This window comes from Grus americana, chromosome 1 (assembly GCF_028858705.1).
Source record: "Grus americana isolate bGruAme1 chromosome 1, bGruAme1.mat, whole genome shotgun sequence".
Taxonomy (NCBI): domain Eukaryota; kingdom Metazoa; phylum Chordata; class Aves; order Gruiformes; family Gruidae; genus Grus; species Grus americana.
The window spans coordinates 35,267,443-35,290,035 of NC_072852.1; the positions used below are offsets into that span (position 1 = coordinate 35,267,443).

Consider the following 22,593-nt stretch of genomic DNA (forward strand, 5'->3'; position numbering starts at 1 on the left):
GAAATATAGCGGTTGGCCTGGAATATATATTTGATATGCTTTTCCAGTTAACCTGTAAGTAGACACACATTTATACACACACACGAAATTTCATGTGAAGCTGATGAATGAACAGAGTCAACTTTTGTGTGCTTTATGGCTTTCTGAGTTCACAGGTGTCTACTGAACAGATTTCGAACCTGGAAAATGAATACTCCAATTGCATGAGCCCGGATTTGTGTAAGCGCGTTAAAACCAACAGCCGCACCTTCCCACTCATTCTCTCTGCTATGGAGTTAACGTGACTTCTCTGACTGTCTTTCCCTGGGGTGTACAGAGAGCACATGTAGTGGGTACTCCACAGCATAGACAAAACCACAATCTGGAGGGTACTGAGCATTAATTAAGCATCCCTATACCACAGAACTTAACCTTTTTTTTTTTTTTTATCTTGCACAGCTGCACAGCATGATACACTTGAGATTGTCAGTAATGTCTTTTCCTTTGCATAGCTTAATTACGTATGTTGTTGAATGCTAGCATACGCAGAGACAAGCTAAGGCACAGCAACAAAGCAAGTTTCCCAAATTTGTGGTTTACAATGGTAATACAGAACTTTGAGGCACATATTAAAAATTCTCAACATCTTGCAATTTATTGTAACATAAGTAGTAAACATCTGAATGTGTTTTTACACAGGTAACAGTTAGGGCTTGCTACAGCTGTATTTCAAACACTGCTGAATAAAAATGAACCTTTTACAAACCCACCAATCCAATATGTTTTCTTCAAAACAATATTAAGTGTGTGGCTATGAAAACAGAGTGACACATAAAAAAAAATTCAAAAATCATTTGCCACAGGATAACATTTTTATAACTAGAGGAAAACAAAAAATTATGTACATAAATACATATATTTTTATATATAGCAAATTACAATTTCCTGCGCTGAACATTTATCAAATACACAAGTACTGAACAATACTGGATAGGGTGCTTAGCCACACCTTGTGGTCTCCTTAAATTCCCGTGAGAATGGAAGACAAGTTTCTATGGAGGATGCAACTTGTTCAGTGATGCAAGCCCTCCCAAGAGTTAAAAAAGTAAAGAAAACAACAAAAAAAACCCCCAAAACCCAACGCACAGCAGAAATGCCTGACATTTCCAGCACAGGCATCTCTAAGAACAAAATGTGAATGCTCAACTGTTCTTCAAGCACACGCCCTGGCACAGAGTCTGTGCCAGAGAGCTTTATTCTGTATGACAGCGGTCACCTGCCAAAGGTGACGAATTTGGGCAACAAATCTGATGCTCAGCTTTATCCGCTGGCTAGTCAAAGCCGTCACCTTTCTGACAGACAGACTGGTAGGGGGCAGATCCCCTACAGAAACTGTACCCTTTCTCTTGGAGCTGGGCACCCACTCCCATGACCTTCAGCTAAAAAACAAGGCACTCATTGGTTTTCTGGCCACTACCTTTCCAGAGCTCTAGGAACTGTGGTTATTAGGATGACAGGAGAGGTTGAAAAGGGTAACACCAAGCTATTTTTGAGGAGTATGTACACAGTTATTTCGGTTTTGAAAATAGAAAGCATCCATACCACACATTTCATTTAACCTGGCTAGAGATGCTAAGCTCAGGTTCCTAATGCATAAATAACAATCCTTAATGAAAAGGATGACGTAGACTCCATTGGGTTCTAGTGACCTTACCAGAAACTGTCTTCAAAATACTGCAGTTACTAGCTAGGAATAACAGTCCCATTTCGGTGTCCTTTGGAGCACACAATACAAATATTTATGGTATAAAAAGCACTCAGTTGTCTCCACATTAATTAGTGATGTCTGGAACTTGGGGGATTGTAGATCCAGTCCATTACAATAAGAGTCATACTCACAATCATGAAGATTATGCCAACTATGAGAAAAATTAGAGCCTGCAATTAGAAAATGAAACGGTATTAATAAAGCAAGTGACCCAGCAGACTGCAGTTCATAGACTGTCCCACTGGAACCGCATTTCTGCAACACCCAGGGCCTGAGTGTGGGTCATTCTCTGTGGCCCAAGTAGTGTCATACAGGGCTATAGGAATCAAAGTTAGTCTCGTGTGAATTTCAGTCCAAGAGAGCCAGGCTTTACAAGGCTAGGTCTGAAAAAAACCCCACTTTGTTAATATGAACAATAATACAAAATCTAACAGAGGAACAGTTTTTTTCTTTAAACCTGACCAATTTTCAATGAATTATCATTGTCTCTGATATCAAAAACAGCTTCAGAGTTATTCTTTTTCATCCTCATTAGACAAACAGGTAAGCCCATCTCTCTTCTCTGAAGGCATTTCTGTATATATTCAAGTGACTCAGATGCTTACATTCCCACTTTGCTTTAGCGGGGCTTTAGTTTACTGTAATCTGTCCACACTTAACACTATTCTGCCTCGCAACACAAAGATGAATATTGTATGTGATCTCAGTGCAGGGTGTGAAATTCTAGATGTGCCTAACACACAGCAACATGAAGAATGAACAAAGAGACATGAACAAATATTCACAGTCTCTCTATACTAACAGTTCCAAAAGTCATCCTCAGAAACCATTTTATGGTAACAAACCTTTTCTTTTGTACTCGCAGTATGTATTGGTTGAACTTTCACTTCCATGTGTTTTGTGAGCATGTATATAGATATATATATATGTACATCCGTTTACGTTACATGCTTACATATATATTTCATCAGTACTTTTCTGATTACATTTTCAAAGGACATCTCCTTGGTGATATTGTTAAAAGTGCAGATAGCTATTGATGTTCAGGATGAAAGGTACTGCTGCAGCAGTCCAGCATGATGTGTAAACACATGCTGCGTATAAATGATGGACCTTCATATATGTCTCCTGTAAGTGTATGGATCTATCTCAGTGGGGAAGTCACTATTACTTAATTATCTCTGCAGTACAACTTCCTTCTTAACCTTGACCTCACATCTTCCTGTTAATCCACAGCTGACCTTCTAGCATGAACCAACAGCTCCTTATACGCTGTCTAGGTGTTATTTCTACAAGTGCAGGTGTTAACTAGAGCTTAGACTGGATTAAATAAATGCCTTTTTCTAGTGATTTAAGACACACTTTACCCTAGACGCTTACTGTTGTGTATGAATAGGAGTAGGGCGCTAAAGGCTTTGGCTTGTGAAGCCTGGCTCTCCACGCTAAGGTGAATGAAACTGCCGGACTTGTATTTTGAGTGCGACACTACCATTTGTGACACGCTGCTGGGCGTTGCAAGTCAAAGGGCCAAGTATTTGTGACCAGCGGAAAGCACACACCCTCCCATCCTTCCTTTTGGAGTTGCTGCCAGATCCCTTACCCCAATCTTCTGGGGAGACCTCAGAGGCTCCTTCTCAACGAGCCGCAGGTAGAAGGCAGCAGGGAGGATGAAAATCAGCATTGTAGCAGAAGAGGCACCTGGAAGAGAAAGCGGAGCTGAGTACTGTGCTGACACATAAGCAACATGGTGGTCCTGCAAAAGAGAGCGTGTAGGGAGGCAGCTTTCTCTGTGGACAGCATCCATGCAGAGCTGTGGACGTCCAAACACTTATTTGAGTGCTCAAGGCCTGAAGAGACACTCATTGCCGAGAGGATTTTTTTGAACTGGTGCGGCTGTCTGTGATACAGACGTCTGCATGTGAGCTGATCAAGTGGGGACGAACAGGCACTCCCAGGGTGTGATGACCCTGGAGAGCAGGTGTTGAAAACAGGGCATGTGAGCTGTGCCCTGCAAGTGCCTACTCCTTGAGCCCAACGGTGGCCCAGGTGTAAAAGCCAGGAGGTGCAAACCAACTCCTTGTGTGGAGTATACAGCACAAAAAAGGCAGAAACCCCACAGAGGAATCTTTCTCAAGGGCATCTGCATCCTTGAGTCCTCAAACAGCTCAGAGCATGGAGGCTGCTCATGGACCTCTTTGGTCAGAGGCCAAAACTCAACAGAAGAAAGAGGTAGGGAGAGAACTGTGAATGTCAAAAGAAGTGTGTCACTTTTCTCCTTTTTCTAACATCACAGTTTGGAAGTCAATGCATTTTGTCCAGGCTATGGATGCTTGAAAACCAAAGGTGATTTCCCTTTCCCCCACAAGCACTAAATGACCTTTTTGTCAAAATGGGAGTTCCTTACCAGCTTTTATACTGGGATTACTGGATTCCTTCTGCCTCATTCAGGGTAGCAATGAAGTTGGGTAGTGTTTAGCTTTGTTTGTCAGCTGTTTGGGAATTTTTATTTCTCTTTTAACTTTAATCTGTGTTTATATTACTCTACTCTAAGACCCAAACTGAGACTGTAATTCAGTCCATGAATGTAAATATGTTGTGAAAAGGATTAGCAGAGTAAACAAAAAGTATTTATAAAACCTACCAATAAATCCAAAGATGTCTTTAATAGTTGGGACAAAAATTACAAGCAGGTTATTAAAAGCAAGAATTACTGCTGCAATCAGGAAATGTCTTATCCAGCTGAATGGCCTTTTGGGAAACAGCAACGCACTGATAGATGAACGGATCTGTAAGATGAAAACCAGAAGGGAAAGCAGAACAGCAATTAATTTGTCTTTGCTTTTCACTCTTTTAAAATGATCTATGCTAGTTACTTTTGCTGTAAGAAATTCTGACTGAAGAAATGTGTTTTCAGTCTTTGATTTCCTTAATGTAATCTCACTCTGATGTACGTTTTTGAGAACTGGGTTCACAGTTTAATGCAGACACTCAAATATTTGCAATGTAGAAGAAAGTCAAGTAAATAGGGTGTAAAATCAGGGACATGAAATCTGTTCAACTGAAAGATGCTAATATCAGCAACCCCCCCCCCCAGGAAACCCCCACTACGAATACTAATCTGCAGGCAAAAAAATGCACAGGTGAAATATGAGTTGCTGTATTCCTGAACCTGATCCCTCTGAAAATCCCACAGGAATTCTGTCATGTAGTTTTGTCAGAGAAAGAGCATGCTGTTGTTTTACTTCCATTAAATATATACACATATATCTCCCCCAAAATAAAAGCATATTTTTCAACTCTACGTGGAAATTATAATCCTAAAAGCTATTGCAGAGGATCCTTTTAGCTCTGCTGACTTTCTCATGCAACACAGAGAGAGGGTTTTTTTTACTTTTTCATCAGCAAAGATGGTAAGTAGGAAAAAGGTCAACAGCAAATCCCTTTGGTGGCAGGAGATAATGTTACTCTGAACTACTGTGATTAACTTAAAAGATTTGAAATGTAGAAGTTGAGTAAAAATGTTTTTACACTGCAAAAAGCTCTAACCCCACCTCTGTTTGGTTGTTTTAAAATAGCAGACAACTGTTTCTGGATAAGTTTGGCAATTTAATAAACGTATGGAGTGTTGTCAGACTTGGAGCCCGTCATTTGAAAACATAGCATGAATTTTGCATTTTATGTTTTTCAGGTTGATGTGAGCCAATATTAGGAAGTGGGAGACAGATTGCAAAAATTTTGTCCAGTCCCTGGGTTGGTGTAAAACAGCTTTATTCCACCAAAGAACTGCTTCCTGCATTCCTGTTCACTTAGTGTCAGCATCTTGTGCATTATTCCTGCTGTGACATTGTCCTTAAAACGAAGCTATCAAAATGAAGTTTTACAGTGATATCTATATTTAATTTTATTTTTTAGCAATGCAATTTTTTTTTTTTTTTGAAAAGAATAAACTCTGACTACTTTAAGAAAATACAAATGTGGTAGTGCATAAAAAAAAGTAGTTGATACAACTGTAACGCTTATTTGGAGTAATTAGATCTGCTGAGCTGGCTGTCCTGATAGGCTGTATAAAATTGTTTGATATGCTGGCTTATGAGAACTTGGGAGTTCTTTTAATAGAGCAGTTAGTGCTGGGGTATGTAACTGCTAAGCCTTTACACACTATTCAGGTATAAAAGTGATTATACAGAAAGCTAAAAAATGCAAAATGCTACCTCTGAGAGACAGAGGCTTTTGCAATGCCCTTAGCTTGTTTTCCCATCAAGAGCGATCAGTTAGTTAAGAGTGATTTAAGCACTTAGGCACTGGTTTAAACACGACATTTAAGGCAGAGCACCGGAGCACTCTAAGCTAGATGGACTGATCGCTCTGGGTGCTCTATACCAGAACCTTTTTTTTTTTTCTTGGTAGACAACCTCGAACGGTGATCACTGCTCTTAGGCATTTGTCAGCCGGCCTGGAAACAGTATGTACGCAGAGCTCGTGTTTGCATCCAGGACAACGGAGCAACAGGACCCCAGGGTTACGGCTCTCATCAGACGGGAACACTACGGTGTGACACAGATTGCTGGGAGCCCGCCGGCAGCATGATGCTGGGTTTGTATGTGTCATACAAATGGCACATCAGCCTCCCAAAACTTAATGACCAGGATCGACTATTTTATCCCCTGCTGTGTAGGAGCTCAGGGAAGGCACGAGGGACGGTCCCGTACATTCAGGAGCCTGGAGGTCTGCTCTGCAGGTGAGGATCGATCCCTGAGGAAGGTCAGTCCTCGGGTTTGTTTAGCTGTGCCTTTCTGTCCCTGCTACGGTGGATATTGCATTTTATCCTGTGAACAGCACCTAGAAGCTCCAAACTTTGCTCAGACATCTGACTGTGTCTGAGTCTTGACTGCCTCTGTTTTCTGGCACTTAGCTTCCTGCCTTGTCCATAGACCCAAGCGTGTAAGGTGTGCACAGGGCCTCTGCCCCTCTACTTTGGCAGCGGGGTCTGGCAGTCCTGCACGGTGCGTGGCCTGAGCTGCACGTGTCTGTCTTGAGTTTGGATGCTATAGTAGGTGCCTATGTCTGTATTAGGAAATCTCGTAAGTGGTTTCAGTATATCCCCAAGTCTTCAGTCCTTACACTGCTGCTCTGATAAATATAGTACAGAGAGAGCCAGAGAGAGAGCCAGGGCAGTTGTTCCTGATTTATTTCTGATTTATTTCTACAGACTGATTTATTTCAGTCTTTGAAAATTTGCAACCCTAACTACCGAAGGTCCTTGCTCTGATCAAACTGCATATGAGAGAACAGACTCTCCCAAATAAAATCTCAGGCTTACTTTTCTTCAATGTTTGTCTGTGCTGAGTACATACAGTCGGTGCTTACGAGCTAACCCTGATTTCAGCTTCAGCAGCTGTGCTACTTACGGGGAAAAGGACAAGGGGCACGGTCAGGGTGACAGCCACCAGCACTGCCAGGCGAACTGACAGCAAGAGCGTGTCGAAGGTGTACACTTTGGTGTACGTATGAAGTAGCTCATCTTCAACTTCTCCTATGAAAAGGAAACAGAAAGGAGTTAAATCACTTAAGCAATATCTGCACATGCAAAAGGATCTTTATACTGCAGCCAGATAAGATTAGCTTTGGCCCAGCTGCTGTCATCAGATACATGTTATGGGCTAGGCACGAAGGAGGAATTTTCCCAGCATGACCGATACAAGTCCATCATTCAGAGACGATGAGGGTAATACAGCTCTGAGGTGATGCTTTGTACTCCAGTATCTCAAATGACTTTCTCAAAGTCATTAAGTGGATGTGGAACCTGAGGTAAAAATAATTTCTCTGATATGAAATGGGAAACAACTCACTGAACTGGGAACAGCTCCCTTCAACCTCTACCCAGGTGTCCCAGCTCTCAGACAGAGCCCTCTTGCCTGGGCGATAGAGAGCAGATTGTGCTGTGTCATTCACTTCTCTGCTGTAACAGAGGAACTAACGAGGTAAACAGAGGTGGCGTTTGCATAAAACGGTGTGCTAATACAGGGGGTACTCTGTTTACCTACCGGTTAGTCTAGCTTATCCATATTTTTTTTACACCAGAATGATTTGCACCTGTTTTTCAGCATAGGTGAAGCTGAATTAGTGGCGTCAGAGCCAGGATGGGTAGTGCTTAATAGTGTCATGTAAAACTGTTGAGCACTCGAGTATTTTTAGTACGGTCCCTCTTGGCCTTTGCCAAGAGCCAAGTTTACAGCAGGCTGTAGTCTTTCACAAAACCAGGAGATACACAACTGGTCCCCCGAGTAGGTGACCCCAAGTCTCTCACAGGTGAGGGACTTGTGGCCTCACAGCTTATTCAGTCCCTTATTAATTATCAGCTTATTAAGTCCCACTGCTTATTCAGGTATTATGTTTGAATAATGCTTACACCTGGATTCAAGTCCACAGAAAATACATGAACATTTGAGCCTCAGCGTGATAGATCCATCTCACCTGCTTTAAAAGGAGAGGGGAAATTCTGCAGAGAACAGGGCTTTGACCTACCGTAGAAGGTAAGGTATCCAAAGAGGGCAGCCAGAAGATACATGATAAGCATGCCAGTGATGGAGATATTTGAAACATTTTGCATCCGCTTTCGGGAACGACTGAAGTAGGAGAGAGAGAGAGTAACAGTGCTATTCTTATAAAGCCTCTACTTGTACAAGAAGTACCCTGAAGAGTCTTAGCTCTACTGACGTCCCCTCACTGGCTAGTAAGTTCATAGCAACTGTATTAGTTATACGGAGCTCTTTACTTGAAGCTTCGCAACTCTGTGAAGAACAGCACAGACTTGTACAAGTGTGTTGAAACTCCATTTCTACTGCTTGCTTAGTGACAACATATAAATGTGCCATGTTATTTTGTATATCATTATTTATATACTAACAATCCTAAACGTTGTATTTTAAATAAAAAACAGAGTGGATAAAATTACAGGGCTGGTAATAATAATAGACAAGAGCTTTCAGTCATCTCTATTTGAACACACCCTTATAACTACATTGGGCTGTTCTGCACGTTCAAGAACCTCCTGCAGGTCAAATCCTTTCTTTAGAAATCCTTTTGTTAAAGATTTGGTGTAAGAAAATCTTCAGCATATAGGACCTGGAAGCAGGTTCCCAAGTCATCTGAGAATTTTTATCTCTCCTGAGGTTAAACCTGCTGAAATAGGAGGTAATGGGTCTTGGCCTCCTTGAGTTTTGCAGCACAACCTCCTGTAATTCTTGCTGTTGAACAAATGCATTTTCTTAGCCCTTCCCAACAGTCAACTCTGTGCTTATTTAAGCAAGTGTATTTGATTTTTGATATTTGATAAGCAAAATAGGCTGGGTTAAGAGCCTATGTAAGACACCCAAACCAATGGCATCCCAAGAAACTTTAAGAGTAAGCAGCAGCTGACCCAGACACAGAACTCATTAAGATATTTTTAGAAACCAGAATTATCCATTTCAGTGCAAACAAGTTCCCCAGTATATTTCACATCATTCGAAGGACTGTCCAGATTCCTCCTTTCCTAAGTAAATATTGATCAATGCAGCTATCTGAACAGTGGTTCTTTGTCACCAGTATCTGACTATTAGCTCAAAGCAAAGCCAATATCTGCTTACTATGGAAAGCAATAAATCATTAACCAGTGGGTGTCTACACACTGGCAATCAAGGCAGAACACGTAGAAAGTGATCTCTAGCTATGGTTAACTGGAAGTATGGGACAAAATTTAAGAACCTTACTCTTTCAGTTCACTGTATATTGGTAGCACCTCAGGGTGGCATACGAATGCAAATGCCAGGATGGGTATTGCATAGGCAGTCTGTAAAATAAAGCTCCCATTAGTAAGAAGGGTCACTGCTGTACCTCTGACTTTTGGCAGGCAGCAGTTTAGCTGTGGTACAAATGGCTAAAGACAAATTCTACAGAATCTCCCTTACCCGTGAGTTGAATACAAAGTATTTTGGCTGACACAGGTCACTACTGTCGCTGTGTGCTTCATATTCTACACCACTTTTGGAGGAGGTATCTTTTGGCTCCTCAAGGCCCGGCAAGTGCCCAGCTGTGTTGTCCATCATGAAATTCACACCAGAACCGAGAGACTCATTTGGTAACATGACGAGGTGCATTGGCACTGTGTTGTTGTTGGCAGTCCAGTTTTCAACGCTGTGGTCCATGATGGGGAGAGGACAGGGTATTTGGGATTTCTTGAAGATTACCTACAAAAGAGTAGACAATGTCATCAGTAGAGTGCCACCATAGGAGATTACACTTACACCCATGATATGCCAGCAGAAATATAAACAGGCACACAGACAAGAGAGGGGAAAGAGTGGGAGCAAGAAATCAAGTGCTATCACTTATGCTTCTCCAGCAAGTATTTCTTGTTACTCTGCCTCTGCTGTTGTCCTGCTTTGTTTTTTATTCTCAAGCGTTGTTTTTTTAGGCTGATCATTTTTATTCTGGCTTTGTTCAGAAATAGGCTTGTTGATTTGATTCCCTTGCAGCTGCTATTCTAACATCCACATTAAATTGTTATGGTAAGAAATATAACAGCGTTGCAGAGTTTACAGGCTCTGTCTTTGCTTAGAGACAATACTCAAACAGTCACCTACCACACTGACAAAGAAAACCATACAGGTCAGCGAAAACCCACTCGTATAACCAAGATAACCTGTGAAGCAAGAAAAAAAATATACAGTTCAGTTACATATAAATTCACAATCATAACAGAAATAAGAAATGAGGTTAAGTGGGGCATTAATCTTACCTAAACTCTTTAGAAGGGAGAGGGGAAGAATAATCCCAACTGTTACGAGTATGACGAGGTAGTTCCCATTTAGGTACCATTCTCTAAAGAGGAGGAATAAAAAATAACAATTATTATCATTGATATCAAAGTGGAAAAATTTCATCTGAGGTTGAGGTTGGGCAAAGGTACCTACCCAGAACTCTCCTCAAGTTTCATAAATGCTCTGATCACTTCAGGAAGTTCATATTTGATAATAAAGAGGTAGCTTGACATTGCTGAAACAAACAAACAACCAAACAACCACCTTCAGAGAAAACAATGTAGTTCCACAAAAAATAATTTGTTTTAAAAAAATTAATGCTGCATGAGAAACATATTATTTGGGGAAATTGCTAAATAGAAAAATGAGTTTTGTTCAAATAACAGTGTCACTAAATAGATGGTATGTTCCCTTGACGTTGTTATGAGCATGTCCTGAACGACATCTAGCATTCAGTATTAGAATACAATACGGTTATTACTGAATTAACAGCATGCTCAAATCACCGTTTTGATGAAATTTACACTCTTAACTTTTAATTTTGTTTTTCTGTTGTAATGTTGGTTTTCCAATGGACACTGTGCATCCACACGCTGTAGTAACTTTAGTTGTTACTGCTTCTAAATCTCTTAATCTACCTTATCCCTTCTATTTTCAGCTTTTTTCTTCCAATACACTACCCTGTATACAAAAAAAAGATATCAAGATATCAGGTTATCAAGATTCCCGATGGAAGGGTAGACTTCTATACATCTCATTTAAATGTACTGCCAGAAGGCATGATTTCTTCAGTTATTTTACGCTGGCCACAGAGAGGTCTCTGGGGACCTATGGATCAATCTAGACAGAAGGTTGAAAACCACTGGACTAGAGGAACAACTGTTCCTCTCTAACAGGGAAGCATACTTCCTTCTTGTATTCAACCACATTTGATATCCAGGCTTGAGGAAGGAAAGGAAGATGATGGAATAGGAACTTTTATGAACATAATCAAAAAGTCTCTTGCAGTAGAGAGATGTGAACCACCTCTGGATGGGTAGCAAAGTTGTCAATGGAGATTTGCAAAACATACCAAGTTCCAAGAGAGACATGACGAAAAATCTACATACATTTAATTGACCAATGATGCATTTCATTTGTATTTCAGCTACCTCTCCTTAAGAAATATGGAAAATATTACAATGTCCCCTGAGCTTTCACATATGGTGTTCTCCAGTCTCCTAAAAGGCTTCTTCCAGAATAGTAAAAGGAAATAATCTTTGTTGCATAAAGTGCACTCCTACCCCTACTGCTTACATCAGTAAGTAAACAGTCTCCTGTTCTGAGCGGATAGAGGTTTCTGGATAGATATTTCACAGGAAGTATCTGTGTGGATCAATACTTTCAATAATTGCTCTTAAACAGTCAACATCTTAGAGAGATCACAACCCAACTGTCATTTCAAGGAGAGAATTCAGCTGGAAAATGAACTACTGAAGAGCCTTTATGGAGAAGTCAGAACCATGTGCTTTTCCTTTTAGGTGGGATTCATCTTTTCTAAGTTGAAGCAGACGATGTCTAGTCTAAGCTGTACTCAATGAAGAGAAATGTCCAACTCCTTGAGGACAGTCACCCAAGCAATTTTAGCCATCACTGAAGGCTCTTCACTGGTCATGGAGACATTCCAGGCAAGTAGCTTTCACCAGACACTGAAGTGTCAGATAGCTGAAACAAGGCAAGATGAATTTCTCCTGCCCTTCCTTATCACAATATTGTGTATACTGTACCTGCCTTAACCTCTGATGCCTTTTAGTCCAACAGAGGAGAGAAAGCACTTATGTTCTGTACAAAAGCATGAGAAATTAGAAAACGTTTTTCTAAAAACTTTTGCCCCTTACCTCCAATATTCTGCATTGTAACTGAAATGAAAACACCACACTTCCCAGGCCAGCCAAATGCCTTTTCTCCCAGTTTTTCATATATTAGTGATCCTGAAAAAAACCCCAAGACAAAACAAAAAAGAAACATGGGCCACTGCATTGGACACACTTGATGAGTTGCATTCCAAGGTAAAATACATGCATGCAGTAGGGACTCTTAGTCAGTCACAGCCTGATCCTCATACCTCCTTCTTTCGATATCTTCAGTAAGAGGTGGACCGAGTAGAGTGACAGTATCGCTACGCTGAGCAGCAGAACTCTGCAAGGCAAAGTAGAAATCAGAATCCCAAGCAGGACATCAGAGACACTCACTTAATTTGAATGTACACTTGCTCATTTTCATGAAATTCAATGCGTAAACAGTTTTCAGCAAGTTTGTGTTTTGGACTCCTACTGCAAAAAGCTAAGTGTCAGCTGTAGCTTACTCATGAGTGCAGTTGCACCCTATATGCTCCAGAAGGCTCTCAATGCTTGTTTAAGACCAGGTAAGTGTCAATCCTGTATTATTCCTCAAGGACAGAATTTTACATGTTAAAAAGACCCTACTAAAGTAAACAGATTTAAATGCAAGAGTCAGGTCTTTGGTCTCTTACCTATTCACTAACGTCTCATTTTAGTCTGTCTCCTTACACAGAGATGTCAAAAAAACTCCAACCCAAACCACAATTCTGACAGCTTCACTGCCAGCTCCTGGCTAGTCACTGCTTTTGAGTTCTGCAACGTCATTGTGAAGTTGTGGTGTTTAGCTTGAGATGCCCACTTTGCAAAGTAGATTAGAAATCTTGCATAATGCTAAAGTGTGGCATGACACTGGAAAACCTTGGAGCACTTGCACTTCAAGCCTAGTCTGCTTGAAGGTACCGGTGCCTGAATTCATTAATTCTGATTACTGCTATGTTCTTTCCACACAACTTTTGCATCCTATGATTTCAGCTATCTGCCTCTTTCAAACTGCTGGTGAAAAATGTAGCTTTGTATGACATTTTCAGGGCACAACACCACAGGCAGCATATCTTATTACCATAACTGTCTTGTCATCAGCCTGCACAAGTGCTGGTGCGGAAGGGCATGTGATGATAACATGACAGAGCTAGGAAATACTGATGTGCCTTACTCCATGGATGAACAGGAGGTTGTGCCCACACCTTCCGCTACACTGAACACATAGTTTGGTATAGATATGGGAGACATTGACAGTCAAGTTCGTAAATGAGTTACAGTCTAAGAGGAGACATAGGCCCAGGGGCCAGGTGATGGGCACCAGACCATCACAATTTTCTCTCAAGTTTATTTCTCCAAGAGAGACAGACAACTACAGACTTCATGTAAGCAGGGTTGTCTTTCATGCTTTGGGCTCATGCAATATGGTAAAGGGGGATCCTGTCTGAGGTTGCATTGTATGCAGCAAAGATGGCATCTGTCTTGATCAGGGGCACCCATGCAGTTGCTATTCAGAGACATGGTCTCTATGTCCTGACACATGAGGTGTGGTGAACCAAAGCCATCCTGATTGCACTTCCTAAGTCATGCCAGGCAGCAGAAGTGATGCTCCGGTGCATGCTCCATGCCATTGCAAACCTCCCCCACGGGAGAGGAGGATGTAATGGGAACTTCTGGAGAGCTGCTGAGTTTTAGGAGCTCTCCTTTTGCCTTCTCCCTGTAGGACATCTTCCACCACAAGAGCACTTGGGCAACATGAGAACAGTAAATTACAAAGATTTAGACGATGCTACCAACATCATCTAAATTAAAATGAATGCCGAGGAATTTCCATTTAGTAGATGGAGTTTTTCTGTCCCACTAACGCAAACGTCATGATCTGTGAAAACAGAAGAACCTCTGGCAAGTGGCTGCATGCCATGGGGGTAACAATATCCCCACACAGTTTTGTACTTTTAAATAAAACTCCTTCCTCTACCAGAAGGGAGAATGTTCTCATGCAGAAAGTATGGAAGTAGAAAAGAAAAGAAAATGAGCTGCGAGGTGGAGACGTCCTTTGGTTTTGCTGGTTAAGACTCCACAAGGTTGCTTTAGCATCACTCCCTACTTTAGCACTGCTAACAGAGCTAATGTCATTACACTCATATCAGATTTTTTTAGCCACCCGTGTGAAAAAACAGAGCCTGAAAAATAAAGATATTACAAAGGTAACATTGCTTTCCCCAGTGAGGTTTCATGTATCAGAGTTTTCTTTCCAGCAATAGTTTATGGCCATACTAATTAGTTAGTACAAATGCTCAGAGAAAGTTGGAAAAAAAAAATCCTACATTTTTTCAGACCCTAATGCAGTCAATTTTAGATCTGGGTTCCATTTTTGTATCTGCAAATTCTATATCTAAAGTGTTTGAGTGCAAGTGCTGGGAAGTACTTATCCAGGACAGCATTTGCATCAACAATTAATTTGCAGTTAAAAATTCTACTGGCAAAACAGCAGGTGTTTCTTAGCAACTAGAAGCTACATGTAGCATTTCAAATGCTGTTTCTTTCCTCCAGAAGAAAGAAGCTGTATAGAGATAGCCATGCAACCTCATTTAAAGGCTTGTTAGATTTCAGTAATATAAAACAATGGCCTATTGTCATACAGTACTGTCATGCTTTATTCCAGCCTAATGGGAGAATTAAGATTAAGGCTTCAGTTAAAATTAAAACTAGTTATTAAAAAATATTTTTTTTTTTTTTTGGTACAGTCTCTCTAATTTGACAAAGTTAGCCATAGATTAAAAAACTTCACATGGCTCTGTTACTGTCTATCAAACCCCATTTTGTATAGGTACCATATGTCAGCCACGTACCATTGCTGTCATCTGTGCACATTGAGTACAAACAGACTTGAGGGAGCAACATTAAATTTGAATAAATCTGTGAATGCCTTTGCATTCAAAGCATACTGCTATTTCAGACATATTGAATATTCTTCTTCCATTTCTACATAGCGATTAGATAGTTGGGATGATGTAAACATATACTTTATGGGTGATTTATTTCACTTGTTGAATTGCCATACTGAACCAGCAAGATTGCTGTTATTTTAGGACCAGTACACTGTTCTTCCTCTCTGGTTTTTGACTGCACAGTATCAATTCACAGTTGTGTTCCTGACACAAAACAGAGCTAAAGTAAAAAAAAAAAGGTTTGTCAGCAGTGGATGGTTCCTTGCCGTGCAGCTAGTATGTTTTCATTACAGATGATCTTACAAAACTTTTCAGCTAACAAAACAAGCTTAACATACTTCTCTAACCACAAAAACTTGAGCTCCAGCTCACTGCTTATATTTTATTTGCATTTCTTTCTACGTACTTACACAAAAAGGATAATTCCAGTGTTGGCCATGGCATAGGAGAGCCCTAAGATGCCGCTGCCCATAATGGCATTGCTGAGGTTGAACGAGGACATTCCAAAAGAAGCTCTGCCCCGGTGCTGTTGGGAGCAAGAACAGAAAATGGCAATTAATTTGCATTTTACTGAGCACGCCACGCTAATTACCATCATTGCTGGTTTTCCCTGTATTGCTCCCTCAATCCTTAGAGCTGGAGCCTTGTCAAGGTTCCTGAGCCCACAGGCGCTTGCCACCATAAGAACTCTCTTTTACCCCCCAACCAGCTGCGCTGGTAGGTGTTTGCCTCTTCCCACTCTCCCCTGGTCTCGTCGGGGAGGAGGGCTGCACCCCCGACAGGCGGCTGAGGTGACATGGCCACAACCGGCTGTGTTGGCTAGGCTCAACAGGAATACCTGCTGTTATCTAATAGATTTCCCAATTATCGAATTAACAAATTCAGATGATGATTTTTAAAATTAATCCAACAGATTTATTTATTTTTTTTCCCTCCAAGTAGGACATGCTTCTTTCTTTGGGGAGCTAAAGGTGGGTCTGGGGGAGAAAAGAAGGAAGCGCCATGTGGCTCGGGCTGGAGGCAGGAGAGTGGGAGAGGACAAAAAACTAGGAGAGGGGTGATGGCGTGTGAGGGAGTCCCGTCTGCCACAAAATGGAAAGGGAAGGGGGGGGGGCTATATGGCTTTTAATTTTACACAAATTAATCACAAATAATGGGGTTTTTTTAATTTTGTTTGAACAATCCCAATAAAACCTGTAACATGACCAATAAAACAATGCCTTTCTTTGCATCGAATTCAGGAAAACTTTGAATAAAGTTAAATCATGAGCAGGGAAATACCCCCCCCCACACACACCAGGAACCGGTGCTGTGCTTCCATTTGCACACGGAGTTGCCTAAAAGTCATGCTGAGCGTGTAGTGTTCAGCACTGTGAAGGCAAGCATGAATGTCCCTTCTTTAAAGGGATGTGGATTCATTTACACTGGTGCTGGAAACAACACGAGCACACACGCACCAAGGCCCAGCTTTACATCGATATAGGAGCAACAAAGTTTCTCTGAAACAAATCTCCTGTCTGAAATATGGGTGCAGACCCACCCCTGGCTGAATGTCTTGAGTGAGATGACAAGGGTGCTACTGAAGTCCAAGTATGATCTGAGGAATTTTTCCGATTACTTGTGAAGGAAAGACCCAGTTTTACTTGCAAGGCAACAGAAAGGGTTTGCTGCACTGTTAGAAAATGTGTTTACTATTCCAAAGCCAAGATTATGCTGATCAAGCTCCAGAGTAACTTTGTTTACTGAAACTTTTGGAAAAAGATTCAGATCAGTAAGATTTACTTTATAATTACCCTTAAAAATGAATAAAACTTACATATTCTTCATTATATTCTTCCAATTTCTTTTTACCCAGATACACATTTGTAAGGAACTTCTGACTTTCTGCATCATCACTAGCAAATGGACTGAACACAAAGAAAAATAAGAAAATATTAGATAAGGCTTATGACACATATTATGTTCAAGCAGTTCCTTTTGTCATTAGTGGAAACTTTCCTTTGACATTGCAATGAACATTTAAAAATCCTTCAGAAACCCCCCCCCCTTTTCTCCAGTAAGATTCTCATGTCCAATGGCGTGTTTAATAGACCTCTGCTTTGCCTTGGAATTTAGTTTTAAAACCAGTAATCTTCAAATTATATCTGATTGCAGATGTTGGAAAGTAACAATTCCTTACTGCCAGCAGTGTACTAAAGCTGAGCACGTACTTCACATCCGAGGAACAAAGCGCCTTGCAACTGCCCTGTTGGAGATATGTCCCCGGGGGGGGTTCAGCAAACCAAGAACTGGAGGCTGATGGCTGGTTTTGAGATGACTTTCTCAGGCCACCCAGGTGCTGGTGCAATGGTGGGTCCTGATGGAGATGCCTGAGGGTGGGCTGTCCCTGGAGGAGCACTGAGCTGCTGCCCTCCATGCCTTGCCCTGGAAAGTGTTCCCCCCTCTCATCGTGCTCAGGTTGCACTACCCTGAGAACATATTAATTTACATGTGTACTATCTGAGTGGAGTGGTTGGAAACTGCCAAGCGGGCGCTCGGGGCTGGAAGCCTGGAGAGGTCAGTCCAGGCGGTAGCTGGCAAGGTGGGACCCGGGCTGCCCCTGCTGCGCTGGGCACGCTGTCCTCCAGGGAGCCGAGCGGGGAGGGTGCGTGCGGCGGGAAAACGCTAGCTAAGCAATCACACTCATTTCAACGTATTAGCTAGGAAATGTTTTCAGTCCCAGATGGCATTAGAGAAACTTGTTTTTTGATTACTGCTTTCTAGTTTTAACAGAACAGCCTTCCCATTTAAACGCTTACCTCCTAATTGCAGCCTTTTCCGAATCAACCAGCTCCGTGTAGTTATCTTCGAGGCTTTCCCCGCTGTTGCTCTGATCATCAAGTTCGATGTTGACTTTTTGCAGCTCCATGCGATCCATTAGAGTGGTCAGCGCTTTCCAGCACACACGCTCGCTTCTTCAGGGTAAACAGCACCGCACCGTCTGCCTGCGGGTCCTCTCTACCATGCGGGGACTGCCAGAACACTCTGTTCTGCAAACAAAACACAACAAAACTCATTAGAGTTTTCCTCAAATTAGATAAACCAGTGTGAATCATTGGGTTTGTGTTTGTTCTTTGTAATAGCATTAAGAGGGGAAACTGTTGCAGACTGGGAAAATTCTGGGCAAGCATAATGTCCCTTTATATGTCAGCACTCGGCCCTTCTGCCTCCCTTCAAATGGTAAAGAGTGCAGGGACCACTGGATGCACAATGGATGTCCAGCATCTGGAAAAATTACAAAGCCAGAAGAAAATAATTGCTTGAACTGCAGCTTTTGTACTTCTAAGGCATGGTGATGCAGAAGTGCTTGCTGTTAGAAAGGAAGGGAGCATATCGGGGCTTTTTCTACCACTGCCTCAAAACACACATACTGTTAAGGCAAATACTCAGTGTTTTGAATCATAAGATTAATGTTGTCACAGATTTAAATGTTTTGAAGATTTGTCCCTTTCACTGAGATCTGACAGAGGTGAGCATCTCCGTACGATCACTTGGATAATTCGGAGGTGCAATTCTGATACAGCAGTTTCTAGTATTCAGTATATCTGTGTTTAACTCTTACTTGTCCCGTGACTAGAAGCTCTGTCTCACACAGGATTATTACACAGATATAAGACTATGTTTACCCTTGTTAGAAAAATTCCTCGCTATTTCTATATGGACCAAAGGAAACTGTACAAACCAAATTTACAAGGAGGACTTCACCTCCGGGATTTCAGCAGCTTTATGTTACAGTCTCATCTGCAGATACACATTTACATTGATTTGCTCATTCCCAGATTCAAGAGGAAAACACTGTGCAAGAAACTTCGCAGTTTTACAATACGTTCCCCTTCCCAAAGATATTCCTTGATGCATTTTGTATTTCCATTTCACAGCTGAGGAGACAAAGGGGCACACCGGTGAAGGGAGCGAGCACAGACCAGACGCCCATTGCTGGCACACCTGGGGCTGTAATCGCAGACCCCTGGCACTCTACCTGCTACCTTGCACACTGGCCGGATCCATTACATTTTTGATAAATATCCGATGCTACATGCAGCCCAGCACAGCGTAATAACAATATCAGAAAACACCGCAACAAATAATTTCTATGTCCGGCTCTCTGTAACACTAAACGTGCAATTATTTAATAGCCTTTTTCCTGGTTTTGCATTTATAGATGTAGGTCCTTGCTCGATGACCAGACCTTTACTATCCTCTGCTACTGATCACATGCTGTTCTTAAGAACATCTACAAACGTATTTGTAGTGGCAAAATGTTAGAGTGTGTGTGCTTAAAATGTAAACTTTAACTACCAATCCTGGAGGCTAAAACTGACCCTGGGCCAGAAATGAAAGTCAGCTTCCTTGCTTCTCACTAAAAACATTCACCCAGACCAGACAACTGAAAAGGAAAAGCAATATCACAGTGCATTAGGAGATTTCCTACCAGAGAGCGCGGCTGTGTTTACTCCTTTCAGCTGCTGCGCAGGGAGTGCGTGTGAGGGGACGAGTGACTCGGGCATCAGGGCAGAGCCGCCGGCACTCGCATTCCAGCGACCGGGGGGTTCTGCCCTCTCGGGATATGAATAACTCCGGGAGACAAAAAAATAATAAAAAAAACCCTAGCAGAGCCCTCCCAACTGTGGTTTCATTCACAGAACCGTCTTCATATGCAGACGTGTCTGAGGAACAGAGTCCTTCCAATTCCTGATGCTTATTTTTAATCTGTGGTGTAAAACTTAGGCAGACGAATCTGACTGCTCGTAGCCCTGTTCTGGTAAAGGGTAAAATCTCCACTGTGCGCAGTGCCTAGCGCTTGTCGGAGAAACATCTTTTCCAGAAGTGGCAGTCCAAAAAATACAGATCTTCAAAGAGTTGGGAAACAGAGGAAAAGTAAGCAAAAAAGTTGCCAGGAGTTAAGTTACACAGAGATTAGGCTGAGGAGAAAAGTCTGTGCAGCACAGCAAACACACTTTGGAAAGGGGAGCAAAAATTGACTGGAAACGCATGTTACAGCATAAGAATCATCTGGACATTGTCCTGTCAAATATTTACACAAGTAATCTGATTTATGGGTGTCATCTCAAGAGGCTGTAGAATTACTGCATGAAGCAGTGATTTTATTTTATTTTATTTTATTTTATTTTATTTTATTTTATTTTATTTTATTTTATTTTATTTTATTTTATTTTATTTTAATTTGTGAATTCCTAAATGTCTTCTGCTGAAGGTGAAAGCCTCAGAAGGCAAAATTAAGTCTGTTGAGAACCTGGTTTCTTGCAGCTGGCACATTTTAGTAAGCAGTTGGTAGAGTTCAAGGCGTCTGCAGACCATGAGTTGAAAGCCCATGGCATAAATGTGGGCAGGATGAGACCTATGAAACAGGTCAGCATTAGATTTGAATCCTGCAAGCACTAATAACCGTAGTTGCAACCAATAGTGGCTTTGAACTTCAGCAGAAATTGGCAGAGATGGTCCTTAGTTGGTGGAAATCCATTTCTTCAGGTTCCTAACGCTGCAGGTACCGAAGGGTTTGGGAGGATATTGAGGTACCGGCGGTGCGCGCTCCCCACGACTAACGTAGAAGGGGCAGAGCTGCCACCCCTTCACCCGAGGAGGAAATGGGGTAGACCTGCGCCTCTTGGGTCGGTGCTCAACCTGCGAGGTATCATTTAGAGAAAGGGGGATGCGCTAGCTGGCTCTGTTTTAAACTGAGTGCTGGCTACAGCCGCACGCTGTACCGTGGCCAAGCCCACTGCCAGGGCTGGTAGGTGGGTGCTTGGATTCGCCCCTGCAGGGGTTCGTGCTGGCTGGACCTCTGCTCCTGGGTGATGGCCAGGCACCAGGGCAGTGATGGCATGACAGGGCCCTGCCAGAAGCTTAGCTCATGATATTGGAGGAGAAACACCAAAGTTCATCTGCTTTAGCTTCCCTGGGATTTAACGCTTTCTGCTGCGGAGTTCTGAATTTGGTACCTAAGCCCTGTTCAAACATCCAAACCCATCGTGACCTGCCCAGCTTCCTCTCCCTACAGAGGAATTTTGTAAGTTTGGAAGTAAACAAAAAGCTCTCCACTTCTTTTTCCTTCCCTTCAGTTAAAATCAATAAGTTTACATACAAGTTTACATACGAGAAAAATCTCTTAGGTCTACAAAGTTCCTTAAACTTGGCTTCAATACGGTGATGGTTTTGCTGCCTCCCACAGCATTTGGCTGAACAGAAAAGATTTCTTTTAAAGTATGGCATTAAAATGGAAATACTGGTTGCAAAAGAGATTCATCTATTATTAGAGGGAAGATATTTATCCCTATAAAACTATTTTTCTTTTCAAGTATAGGATACTGTTCTGCATCATTTATTAAATAACAGTTTTCAGAAATGACTCAGAAAATGATGAAATTTTTGGCATCTGATTTCACAACGTTATTGATTTCTATCCAGTCTGCAGTTCGGACACTAAGAGAATAGACAACCCTTGGGCAAATAATGCCAGGTCACAGATGTGACTAACTTTTTCATGGATTTTTCAGTATCAAGATTCGTAAGCTCCGCCATGGTATCTGATTTAGCAGATTTTGCCAGATTCTTCATCTTCACGATGGTAAGTTTATAATATTATTGTCTGCACAGCTATTTCAAAATGAAATAAGTGTTGTCACTGTGAAATAAACAATTAAAATGCAAAGCCTTCTTTCACAAGTTCGTTCATTTATAGGAATTTTAGCCAAGTAAATCAAGACCCTTGAAAATTCTCAGAGGCTAGCCAAGGGCTGCACAGGAAAGCAAGCATTCATTTCTTAATTGCCTGGTCAATTTTGAACACCTTTTGCTGCTTTGGTTGCTTAGGTTTTAATTTGCTGTATGAAAGAAAAAAAAAAAAAAGACTAAATTTCATTCCTGAAGAAATACCAAAGATATTTGCCAATATAAGTTACCATGTCAGTAAATCTTAAGGAGCCCATCCTTCACATTGCACTTATATTTACAGATTAATTAAATTTCTAATTCTCATTTTTTAAAGATGTGGCCGGTATCTAAAATACATTGATCAAACATTGTAAAGAAAAAAAAGTTTTAGGTTTACCTCTGAGCCAAGCAGGTTTTCTTCCTCCCTTGCTAAGCAGGTAAATATCTTTTAGGAATTGCACCTGTAATGAAAAGTTTGCTCCTGTGCAACCTAGAGCAGTTGGACAGTGATTTAAAGACAAATG

The 22,593-nt window shown here is 41.5% G+C and overlaps 1 protein-coding gene across 2 annotated transcripts; it reads right to left on the reverse strand.

Moving 5' to 3' along the window:
* Window positions 1–608: 608 nt before the first annotated feature.
* Window positions 609–22,593, reverse strand: SLC38A4 (solute carrier family 38 member 4). 2 transcript variants are annotated; one of them, XM_054845201.1, is made up of 16 exons: window positions 22,467–22,593; window positions 18,157–18,387; window positions 17,175–17,265; window positions 15,769–15,884; window positions 12,653–12,726; window positions 12,426–12,518; window positions 10,702–10,783; window positions 10,527–10,609; window positions 10,372–10,430; window positions 9,697–9,975; window positions 9,499–9,578; window positions 8,273–8,373; window positions 7,156–7,280; window positions 4,389–4,533; window positions 3,348–3,445; window positions 609–1,917 (listed from the first exon to the last, which is right to left on the reverse strand). In XM_054845201.1, the coding sequence occupies exons 2-16, from the start codon at window positions 18,273–18,275 to the stop codon at window positions 1,816–1,818; spliced, it is 1,647 nt and encodes a 548-aa protein (XP_054701176.1). In that variant the 5' UTR covers window positions 18,276–18,387; window positions 22,467–22,593; the 3' UTR covers window positions 609–1,815. The 2 variants fall into 2 exon arrangements, with proteins under 2 accessions (XP_054701176.1, XP_054701186.1); XM_054845211.1 differs by lacking the exon at window positions 22,467–22,593 and adding an exon at window positions 19,830–19,976.